This window comes from Aulonocara sp. 'chitande type north' Nkhata Bay, linkage group LG15, assembly GCF_057382095.1.
Source record: "Aulonocara sp. 'chitande type north' Nkhata Bay isolate Kocher_YH1m ecotype deep benthic linkage group LG15, A_spYH_male_GT1.1, whole genome shotgun sequence".
Lineage (NCBI taxonomy): Eukaryota > Metazoa > Chordata > Actinopteri > Cichliformes > Cichlidae > Aulonocara > Aulonocara sp. 'chitande type north' Nkhata Bay.
Genome location: NC_141358.1, coordinates 16,206,699 through 16,218,931, shown reverse-complemented (window position 1 = coordinate 16,218,931; position 12,233 = coordinate 16,206,699). Strand labels below are relative to the sequence as shown.

The 12,233-nt window shown below is 41.2% G+C and overlaps 1 protein-coding gene across 4 annotated transcripts in view; it reads right to left on the bottom strand.

Annotated features, from left to right (window-relative positions):
* The window catches only part of LOC147312840 (brain-enriched guanylate kinase-associated protein), a 41,399-nt gene that overhangs the window by 15,138 nt on the left and 14,028 nt on the right, over positions 1–12,233 (bottom strand). For 3 of the 4 annotated variants that reach the window (XM_086264616.1, XM_086264617.1, XM_086264615.1), the window contains 2 exons: positions 5,519–5,716; positions 1,057–1,218 (listed from right to left, as the gene is read on the bottom strand). In XM_086264616.1, coding sequence (XP_086120742.1) covers positions 1,057–1,218; positions 5,519–5,616 — 260 coding nt within the window. In that variant the 5' untranslated portion in view covers positions 5,617–5,716. The remainder of the gene's footprint in view (positions 1–1,056; positions 1,219–5,518; positions 5,717–12,233) is intronic. The other variant, XM_086264613.1, reaches the window with a different exon arrangement.

Genomic DNA, 12,233 nt, shown 5'->3' with positions numbered 1-12,233 from the left:
ACAGAAAAAAATCCCAGTTTTTTTACTACCTACTAGTCAGTTTCAATTTCAGTTTTTTACAATGTTTCCACAATAAAAAGAATAAATTAAAAAACAGGGAATTTTCTGGGAATTAATAACAACTTTCCTCTTTATTACTACAGGACAGTCTAGACCATGAGCATCCAGAGCTTCTTCTGAAATGTAATATTTATCTTTCACAGTTTAAACCCAAAGAGTCATGCTGATAGATTTCTTTAAATAAATAGAGCAGCATTTATTATCATGTAGTAAAACTAAGATGTGTTATAGAAATTATGCTTCTTTTTCTTGTATTGAGATTTTACAGGGATTAAACAGATTACAGTTCAACTTTCCTACACTGACAAAAAAGGGAGGCCAGCTTAAGATCAAAGTGGGCCACCGATGTAAAATGAGTTTGACATCCTTGATTTATACAGACTTATAAACAGTATTTGATTGAAGAATACATTTGTATATTATTATTATCATTCCTATTATTGTTCTGCAGAACAGAAACCTGTGCTAACCCTGTTTTAGTCAGGCCAGTTTAATGTCAACAGGCCTGCTCAATAAATAAAATTAAAAGTTTTATCTCAGACTTCATAAAAAGTCCACTAAAACAACTGCTACGTACTTCTTGTGTTGTTTGGGCTGTAATGGGCTTCTCCTACAGCTCCCTCAGTATATTTTATCTTTCCTCAGTTTTAAGCTTGTGTTCAGTGGACCAGAACTGCAGATACCCATGGGTAAGTGCTGAATGTGGAAAGTCCAGTGCAAGCACTATCCACCACAGAACATTTGTGAAAAAGATGGGATATAAAACATTTGCTGTTGCTGTTTACATTCCTGTGACAGAGCTGTGTTGTTATTGTCTTTTACTCTCTCTGCTCATGTTTGCTCTCACGAGTGGAGAAAAAAAGAGAATCTTAATTTTCTGAAACTGAGAAATGTTGACTGCAAACAGAGTCCACAAACAATTTGTGAAATCTTCTGTGCCACACTGCCACCATCTTCGCCACCTGGGTGTTGTAAAGTTTGTACTGAGGGGCCTACCTGCGCAGCTTATCAGTAAACTTGTCCAACTCCTCCTGTGCTCTGCGCAGCTCCGTCTCCAGGTACTGCCGTGTGGAGTCAAATTCGCTCTGCAGTAGCTCCAGCTTGTGTGTTGTGTAGTTAAGTCTTTTCCGTAAGTCCTCCTTCTGCTCCAGCAATGAGCTACACACACACACACACACACACACACACACACACACACGGGTTCAGAGCACATGATGGAGGAAACAGGCTCCTAACTTGAGTGCATGCTTATCTAAGTAGTCTACAGATCTTTTTAATGCACCCCTGAATGGCTGTGCAGTTATGATGGGAGCATCATGAGAGGGTGATAAAAGTAGAAAACTTGTTTGCAAAAGTGCATGGTGCGAGCAAAACATGGGATCAAAACACAGATCTCTAATTAAGAATCCAGGCTGGGGTAAGTAAGGATACAGAGCTTTTAAGACTTTAGAGCATTAGTCAATCTTTTTCAGTATCAAAGCTTTGCAGCACATCACAGAAACCTCATCAGAAAGTAATACAGGCCCAATGGAGAAAAAAAGAGGTTTTAATCAGTGATGAAACATGAGACAATGAAATCTAATATGTCATGCGAATAGACCCCGAAGGCTCAGATTTACAAAACGACGATATTCCCCACATGTAATATGGGAAGACAGCACAATGATGAGTATTTTTAGAGTATGTGCATTACCTGAGCTTCAATCTAATAAAAGGGCAAGTGTGAGTGGGAAAGGAGGAAATGTCTGTTGCCTTGATGGATCTGAGTGTGCACGGTGGGGCTTAATGGACCTCATATTGACGGACAGATGGAGGAAGGAGGGTAATGACTCTATCTGAGACGGATAACAGATAGCAGATTGGATGGAGATGTGGTCACGACGTTCTTGTCACTTCCTCTCTTTGTCTCTTTTTCTCACTGTTTAACGAAATCATAGATTCAGGGAGTCGAGGGCTGAGGGACATCGAAAAAAAAGAACAGGGACAGGTTCCTTTGAGGGATTTTGTTTTTTCAGGAAACTAAAATGAGGTATCACCCAGTTTAATCTAATTAGCATGCATGATAATCTTTCTGCAATCGATAAGATGAAAAGTAGAACGGGTCAAACCAGACTTCATACAGAACCTCATTGGGTATAAATGAATATTTCTGCTCGATTATTTCTCAGTAGTTTTGTCCAAATGTCTCTTTTAATTTCCCCATTAAAGGCAAATTACAACACAGATGCACCAGATATGTGCAGGAGACATGGACACAGAGGACGACTTTGGTTCAAGTAGCTATGTTTGGTATATCCACACTAAGCTTAGAAAACAAAATTGAGCTGAACTAAAAAAGGTGACTCATGAGCACTATTATAGGCCACTATAGACCACTATTATTACACCTGTTATTATGGACCACTATTTGTGTACTGAAAAGTGTTTTTTATGGTTAAAGACCATTATTTGTGCATTAGTGTCATTTTTTTTTAGAAGCTATCTCATTTCAAAGGGTTGAATGACCATATTGTGTTCCTATCCTCTGACCTAGATAGAAGTGTTACAACAGCTGTTCAGTTTAGGGGAATAAGGATAAGGATGCTAAATAAGAACCCAGACACACAGTACAGGGTGGGCCATTTATATGGATACACCGTAATAAAATGGGAACGGTTGGTGATATTAAAGTCCTGTTTGTGGCACATTAGTATATGTGAGGGGGCAAACTCCTCAAGATGGGTGGTGACCATGGTGGCCATTTAGAAGTCGGCCATCTTGGATACAACTTTTGTTTTTTCAATAGGAAGAGGGCCATGTGACACATCAAATTTATTGGTAATGTCACAAGAAAAACAATGGTGTGCTTGGTTTCAACGTAACTTTATTCTTTCACGAGTTATTTACAAGTTTCTCTTTGTTCACAGCCATTGACATGTTGAAGAGGTTAACATGTGAGGAGCGGATCGAAATTGTGTTGATATCTGGTCAACGCAGTAACCGGGTCATTGCAGCAGATTTCAATGCAAGACACCCTACAAGACCACCCATCTCCCAGGCTACAGTTAGCAAACTGCTTGCTAAGTTTCCTGAAACTGGTTCAGTGTTGACGCAAGAAAACTGTCACTAATGAAGAATGGTCTGACACTAACCCACATTGGATGGATCCCTCCAAGACTGTTGGACCAACAAAAGTGATGGTTTGGTGTGGTATATGGGGTACAATGATAGTGGGTCCATTCTTCATCAATGGAAACCTCAAGGCCACTGGATATTTGAAATTGCTACATGATGATGTGTTTCCCTCTTTATGCACTGAAGCTGGCACGTTCCCTGAGTTTTTCCAGCAAGATGGTGCACCACCACATTATGGGTGCCAGGTCCGAGCATTCTTAGATGAACAGTTTCCTGGAAAGTGGATTGGTCATCGTGGGCTAGTTGAATGGCCCCCAAGGTCTCCCGATCTGACCCCCTTAGACTTTTATCTTTGGGGTCATCTGAAGGCAATTGTCTATGCTGTGAAGATACGAGATGTGCAGCACCTGAAACTACGGATACTGGACGCCTGTGCTGGCATTTCTCATGCGGTGTTGCTATCAGTGTGGGAAGAGTGGGAGAAGAGGGTTGCACTGACAATCCAACACAATGGGCAGCACATTGAACACATTTTATAACTGGTCAGAAACTTGTAAGTAACTCATGAAAGAATAAAATTACGCTGAAACCAAGCACACCATTGTTTTTGTTGTGACATTACCAATAAGTTTGATGTGTCACATGGCCCTCTTCCTATTGAAAAAACAAAAGTTGTATCCAAGACGGCCGACTTCTAAATGGCCACCATGGTCACCACCCATCTTGAGGAGTTTGCCCCCTCACATTTACTAATGTGCCACAAACAGGACTTTAATATCACCAACCATTCCCATTTTATTACGGTGTATCCATATAAATGGCCCATCCTGTACTATAGACCAGTTGGTAACCCCTGGCAACTACAGGTCGCTAGAGAAAAATGTGTAATTCTTAGCCAGCTGTACCAAAAACCTCCTTGCATTTGCTTACAAAAGCTGCTCAAAGTTGCACTTTTTGAAATGTGTTGGTTGGAGCAGTAAGGCGGTGGTTTTATTTTGATGGGGAATGGTGTCTTTTTCTGGTTTGTGTATCATGTTTTTAGCTTCACTACCACTTGCCGAGTATTCGGAGGGTGTTTGCAGACAAGTCAGCATGTTACATGTGGTCAACACAGCAATCACAGCAAGGTTTGTGGAGCAGCGCTCTCTTTGGTGCAGCTTTCATCTGGTCAACACGCACTCAGCAACTGGCTGGAGAATATTAATTTTGCCCTAGTAACCAGAGGTTGCCAGGAGCTCAAGGCCTGTGTCAGTGAAGCATTGGTGGATTAAAACTGAATTCCACCACTGTCCAATGTTACAATAATAAAAGCTGAATACAGTTTACTGTCCTAAAGTCCAGTGTTTTGTCAACCCATCCACCCACCCCATCTTCTCCGCATGTAGACTTTGTGGCTCTATAAATATCACCTCACGTCTACCTTTTCTTGTCTTCTCTGTCACACATAAATGCAGCTAGATCCTTGCACAAACTCACAATGTTTTGTTTTTCTTAAAGAATAACAAAAAGATACATAATGCAGTGCTCATATTCTCTCAGGTTGATTCCTCTGTATTAGATATGGATTGCTTCTATTTTTAAACCAATTAAGTTTTATTTTATGAAAAACTGAGCATCTGAATTTTTCATTTACACTTTTTTTTTTTTTAGCAAAGCAACATAATATCTTATCAAATTTAGAACTTATTTTTTCTCATGTTAGGTAAGTTGTGCTTCTGTAAAAGTAGTTTACGTTCTCTTTTTAAGCCTTTTTTTATGCACTCAGATTGAGTATCCTGCCTCAAGCACAGCTCTAGTCTCCATTTTATTCGACTGTAAATACAAAAATGCTAAATACTAAATAACTTCTAGCTTCAGTCTAACTTCAGACTGAAAGTGGGATAGTGTTTATGTTTTATGGAACTGTGTCAGTGAGTAGAGAAAACCTGCCCACAGAGTGATTCAATGAATGTCTCAAATTACTGAGTGACATTTGAGTGCCGCATTATCCAAGCAGCCCCCACCTCCTCGCCTCATGCCTCTCTGTGATTGGTTGGAATCATCAGGGGAAAACAGGTGTTTGTTGTTTGGTAGAGGATGAGTTAACGTGAAGTAGCTCCAGGGATGTTAAATCCCCCATTAGTGACCTCCCCGGTGAACAGGAGCTGAGTCAGACATAATGAGTGTTTTCATTCCAGCGAGATGAGATGACGAGGCAGCGTGACTTCTGGGCTTGGAGAGGCGGGATGAGGCTGCTTTAGCACCTCTGGATGGCGAGAGGAGACACCTCGTGGGCGGATGAACAGACAAACAGATAAAAAACGAGGATGGATGGAAAGATGGCGTCTGAGACGTTCACTCTTACCTCTTTTTCGGATGTTTGCCGCCATTTCGGGGGACTTTTAAGGCGGTTTTGCCAATGTATATCTTTTTCATGGTTTGTCTGTGTTCCTTCCCTCTCATGTGTTTAAAGGGCTTGACCACAGGGAGACAGCATTTATGTTAGTTTTCCAAAGGAGACCAGCTAAGTCTGGAATTAGTGAGTGATCTATCTGTGTTGACCCTGCCAAACAAAGCAAACAGACAGGATGGCAACTTTTAGTAAGGACAAGTCAAGCAGGACAAAACTGATGTTAAGATCCATGGACAGATTCTGTTGGTCATATTCATATGAAAGAACCCATATTATTTTTTAAAGGGCCTGTAGTTGTATGTAGGGGATCTGCTACTAAAAATAACAAATAAAATAAATGCTTTTCTCATAATTTTTCTCACATGCTGCACCTCTTCTCACCTTCTGTCTGAAATGCTCTTTAGCTCCAGTCTATTTAAGGCCTCTCCCCCTGAAAACCCGAATTTGCTATGATCCAACTCTCATTCTACATAAAATCCCTTTTGAGCACAGAGCACACATAGCAACATTTGCAACTTACCCCTCCGGATATTGCATCAAACTGAAAATAATTCACTGGGTCTTCAGATGCCGTGAAGATTCATGCGCTTACTCTTAGTACCCGACACCAGAACATTTGGTGTGCTTTGCTCATGGCTGAGATATTTTGGAGAATATGTGCCCAAACTAGCCACTCTTATACCACTGTTATGTAGATGAGTAACAGAAAGTCTGGAAAAGTCTGGACTACAAATGAGGCATAAGAAGGACTTCAATAGCTTTTCTTTGTGGGTGAGAATTACTCTATTTGGTGTTGACTTTGTCTTTTTAACTGTGCAAACCCCTGTGTAGAAGACTAAATGACATGGAAATCCCATTAAGCATAATGTGGACAGTTTAATGGCAAATATCCCACGAGTTTTGTCCCGTTTCCTTAAATTCAAGGCAGTAAATTCAAAGTAAAGACCATTTTTGTCTTACTTCTTCCACTGACGGTGCACAACGTTTCCTGCAAAGAAACAGCGGAAGCGAAAATGAGAAGTAAAACTGTCTGAGACATCAGCTGTAAATGTCAAGCTTTGGACTCAGTCCTTCAGACATAAAGAGCAAGGGATTCCTTTCAGCTTTCTAGCAAAGTTCAGCTACCATATGAGGGGAATCCATTAAAGGAGAGGGAATATATACGCTCACGGTTTGAACACTCAAATATCCAATCAATCACATGGCAGCAGATTATTGTAGTTACGCATGTAGATACAGTCAAGATGACCTGCTGATGTTCAAATTGAGCATCAGAATGAGGACGAAAGGTAATTTAAGGGCCTGAACATGAGATAGTTGTTGTCGTGGCAGGGTTTTCTGAGTCATCAACCCAATATCACAGCAAAGCATGTAATAGACCTGCAGGACCATCCTATGGATGCCACGCTTTGCCTCTCCTAGGTGTGAAATGGAATTAAATTGTAGTACCAGTAGAGGGCGATAGTTTATTTAAAGCCAACAAGTTAAACTGACCAAAGTAGGAATGAAGTACAATCCAGGCTCCTTCTATTCCACGTAATATTAAGCTACGTGGCTGATATGTGTTTACGTGTATATGTGTTTCATTAAAAGTTCGTCCATGACTGTTTTTATGTTGCTTTTAAATACATTATCGCCCTCTGCTGGCACTGAAAGGTACTGCAACTTAAGCATGCCTGTCCATTTCATGCGTAGGAGAAGCAAAGCATGACATTCACGGGATGGACCAGTGGGTCTATTACACACTTTCTCAGTATACTGGGTTAAAGTACTTCAGAAACTGCTGATCTGCTGGGATTTTCCCACAAACCCATCTCTAGGGTTTAAAGAGAAAGCATTTGACAACATCTGTTGACTGTGATACAAAAGCAGCAATCACTCATGAAACAAAGGTATGCAGAAGAGCATCTCTAAACAAGCTACTGATCAAACCTTTGCACAGATGTGCTACAGTAGCAGAAGACCATACTGGGTGCCACTCCTGTCAACTAAGAACAGGAAACTGAAGCTACAATTCATACATGCTCATTAAAACTGGACAACAGAACCTTGGAAAAACATTCCCTGGTCTATGAATCTCAATTACTAAAGTGACATTCAGATGGGAGGATCAGATTTTGGCATACAGCATGGATCCATCCCGCCTTGCATGATGGTGTAATGGTGTAGACAATGTTTTCTTGGCACACTTTGGGCCCCTTAGTACCAGTGAAGGAATGTTTCCAGCACCTTGTTAAATCTGTGCCTCAAAGATTTAAGAGCGTCCAACCAATTAATATTAAGATGTACCTAATAAAGCGCCCGGTGAGTACATTCTGTGTATATTTTTATTTCTTAAATTAAAGGCTCCCACAAACAGCTTGTCTGCATCTTCTTCTAAAATCTAAGTTCCCCCCACTCAGTTTAGGGAACATTTGGGGAACTGAAAACCTGATTTTGAATGAGAAGTATTCTTTTGTGACCACAAATGCTGTATATTAAAAGAAAAAATGCTAATTGTTTGACATGGAAAAACACGCAAAGAAGCACTAAGCTGCCTAATCACTGACACGCTGTGAGTGTGGTTTGATGAAATTTTGAAAGCACTCTGGAACATAAGCAAACAACCCCCACAACTGCCTTCATACAAAAAATGAAATGTTTGAAACATTTGTCTATATCTTTTTAAAAAAACATAAATGTTCACAAAACTTTTCTACGTTCTTAAATATTGTGTTTAATGCTGAATTGTTTGCTTGTGGTCAGGAGCCATTAGACAAAATCTGTTGGAGGTTAAAAAAAACTGCTTCTGGGTCCTGGCAGGACATAGACTTGTTTCATGTCACTAGTGGTGGGGGAAAGTCTCCTGTGACAGGCGGATATCAGACTTATCAGTAAAAACAAACATCCCTTGCAGACTCAGTGTCTTCATCTCGTATATGTCCAAACACAAAGAAGAGGAGCTGACACATCCAGGCAGTGTGAATGAAGGAGTTTGACAAGCCTGAAAGACTGAAAGTCTTTTGTATAAATATTTCCTCCATCCCTCCAGTCCTCTGCGTCTTGGTGGCGTCCGCAGCACAGGTGCAGCCTTCAGCACACAGACAAATGGCGCATGTTATTGAATGAGACAGGCTGTCAAAGCTTGATCAAAGCTCCTCTGATCCGAGCAGCGGGCTGACCATCCGGGAAGGAAGCAATGACCGACTGTGGATGGGACTGCAGCGAGTTACAGCTCATGTTTGGGGTGTTGTACCCACTGATATTGTGTACACACACGCACGTATTATGAAATAAAGAAACATGTTGATCTACTAATGCCCAGTTGTTGGGAGGTGACTTCTGCTACTGGCTGAGAAGGCAGGGAGACATGTACTCCTCCAGATGGTGACAGCTCACTACCGCCACTGGAGCCTTCACTCCAGCTGCTCCCCTCTGAGTCATACCAGCTTCGAATATGTGTGCGCGCGCGTGTGTGTGTTTAAGATTTGGCAGGTGCGAGCATGTATTTGAGAGCATTAAAGTGGCAGAAATGTGTGAGTTTATCCATGCAGGTGTACGCTTGATTGTCCGTATGCATATGTACACATTTGTTTGTATCTATAAGTCTAGGTGTGTTCCTGCTTGTGCGTTCGTGTGTGTGTGTGCCTGTGTTTACTCTGCGGCACAAGCTCTGCCTATTCAACCTCCTTCTCCCAGGCTTGAATTAAAGTAACGCTGTCTGCCATAAAAGTGAAAAAGGACAGCTGTTAGCGACACGTCTCAGGCCCCATCAGGCGTCCGCTGTCAAAACGCCAACGCACAACCGCGCACGCAACACCCTCGCTCATTCACTCGCTTGCTTGCTTCTTCGTCTTCCTTGTGCCCATCCTCACACTGCAGCAAAACCTTACAAGGGGCTCGTTCGGATGGCGGTGCCTGCCACCCACTCGTGCCACGCTGACATTCGAGAGCATTGAAAAGAAGAGGAAGAGGGAGGTGGTAAAAGAGGAGGAGGGCATTAAAGTTGTGGAATGAGGGAGATGGAAAAGTAGAGGGGTGTGTGTGTGTTTGTGAGGGGGGGGGGGGGGGGGGGGTTGCTAGCCAGAGTATTTACAATAAAGCCAAAGACATTAAAGAGGAAGCGAGCTTTGCCAAATTACAAAGGAAAAGCAAATAGAGCGGGTGTGAAGTCTCTGCTGAAAAGTCATCATTTCTTTACCTCCTTCCTCTCCTTTTCCTCGCCTCTTCCGTCAATCTCTTTCTTCCTTCCTGGCTTCCTGATTGCATCTACCTTTCAGCAAGATTGGCTCTCAGGAAAAACCCTTATCACAGGCCCAGACCTCAGCATTAGAGCGGGGGAACCCGAGTGGCTGACTCATCCAGCAGCAGGGAAAGAAGGCAGAGATGATGCTCTTTCTGGCCCCTGTGCCTTCGGATTAACAACCTGCAGTAGTCACTCAGTCCAATGGCATGTACAGTATGACTCAACCACCTCACAGACAAAAATCAGCTTTCAAATTAGGGTGCTATTCTGTCAGTCTGTGTGGGTTTATGTCTTAGCTGTTTCTCGGTCCTGCATTGATTAACTCGGGAGCAGACACCTAAGTAGTTTCACAGCAACTACCAACATCATTAGCGGCAGCAGGGGATAATGACCCGCTGAACGGATTTCACGTGCTGCTGATGGCACCCGGCACTGGGGAGTGTGAAATCACGACAACATCCCGAGAGGATTTTAGAATGAGCGGAAGAGGTGATGGAGGCTCGCCGATCCCAAATACAAACAGTTCTGTTCTGCCAAAACTGAAGGAGTGAACACAGAGAACAGAGTCCAACATCAACCACAGAATAAGCTGCAGGCAGACATTTAGACGTAGAAAATGGCACCGCGTTAAAAAGAGGGTTTGATACAGGCACCGGTATAATGATGAAATGCAAAGCTAGAGAACTGGTTTGAATGTTATCTGTTTATTTATCTTCCAAGAGTGCCTCTACCACTTAATACATTAACACTTTCCCTACCAGAGTATTGTTTTCAGCATACCACTCATTTGTGATTCCCTAATTATTCAAGCCTCCTCACGGCATTTTTGTTCAGGGAATATATAAACACATAATACCTTCGCCTGTCACTTCATTATGTATACCTGTTCAGCTGCTTGTTAATGCAAGTATCTTGTCGGCCACTCAATGCATGTATTCATGTAGACATGGCCATTAGAAGATTAGGAATTGTTGTATGATGGTAGGGTCAGAATTAGTTGTAAACACCATGAAAGCATGGATTCATCCTCACTTGTATCAACGGTTTAGGCTGCTGGTGGTGTAATGGTGATTGCGTTTCTCATTTTTGGACCATTCTCAGTAGATCCTAGTAGATCAGCAGCTTCTGAAATACTAAGTCCAGCTGATACGAACAACCATGTCACATTGAAACCCTCTTTCTTCCCCTTTCTGATTCTCTGTTTGAACTTCAGCTTCACCCCATTCCTGCAAACGTAAAAATGCTTTGAGCTGCTGCCATGTGATTGGCTGTTAATGAGCAGTTGAATGGTGTACCTAATGAAATGGTCAGGTAGGTATGTTGGGTTTATGGAGGCTTATTGTGCTTTTGACTGAGTGCATTTGGGCAGTCCCTGGAAGAAATTTGTTTTCCATGTCCGAATCAAAAATTTGATATTTGAATGCCAAAAAAAAAAAAAAAAAAAAATCAGAAGCCACATCCTTGGCCACGGCCATTTTTCTACTTTGCCATTTTAAAGAGCGTGATCAAATCCACTCCAGAACTGAACTGCTTCTATTCTTGCCCATGCTTCAAGTCTTGATCACGTTTTATTTAATGGCTTTGCAGTTTTTACAGAATCCTGCTGGAAAACAACACAATACATGACACAGATCATTTAAATGACTCTGCAAATACTTCTTTCACCTTGAGGAACTACAGAAATAGCTTTCAAATTTGCAAATAGACTCTGTATATTTTTATATATTTTATTTATTGACTCTATTTAATTTGTAAAATATGTGTATACACACACACACACACATAGAAAAACATTTAGTATACACATCCAGAATTTTTTATTTTTTATTTTATTTATTTATTTATTTTTTTGCATATACTATTATATATTGTACATATATTTATTAGTTTCAGATTTAGCCATTCGTATATTTTGCCTGTTTATGTTATTGTATTTTGCACAACTCTGTTGCTTGTGAAGCTCGCACACAAGAATTTCACTCGCATGTGCTGTACCAATGTACCTGCACATGTGATGTGACAATAAAAAGTGATTTGATTTAATAAAAAAAACAAAGATAAAATTCAAGCTAGGAGCCTCAGAGTGGCAAAAACAATGACCTATGCGTTCCTAAAAGAACAAACCCGCACACTGAGCGCATTAAAAACATAAAAACATGCTGCTCTACAAAAAAAAATGAGCTCATCCTTCAGACAAGATACTCATAGTGCCAGCGAAGCCTTCCGAGAGCTGTCCTAGCAAAGACGCTGAGATCACGTCTTTCTCGACCCAGAATACACCCTCTCACAATAACCCCAACTTTTAAACTCTTTCACAAGTTGAAACCAAAGTTTTCCCACTGATTACTTTGTTCCATCTCAGTGGTTCTGAATTACTTTCACAATTTAAATTTTCCCAGAAAGGATGAGAGCAGAAAATAAATAAATAAATAAATAAAAGCA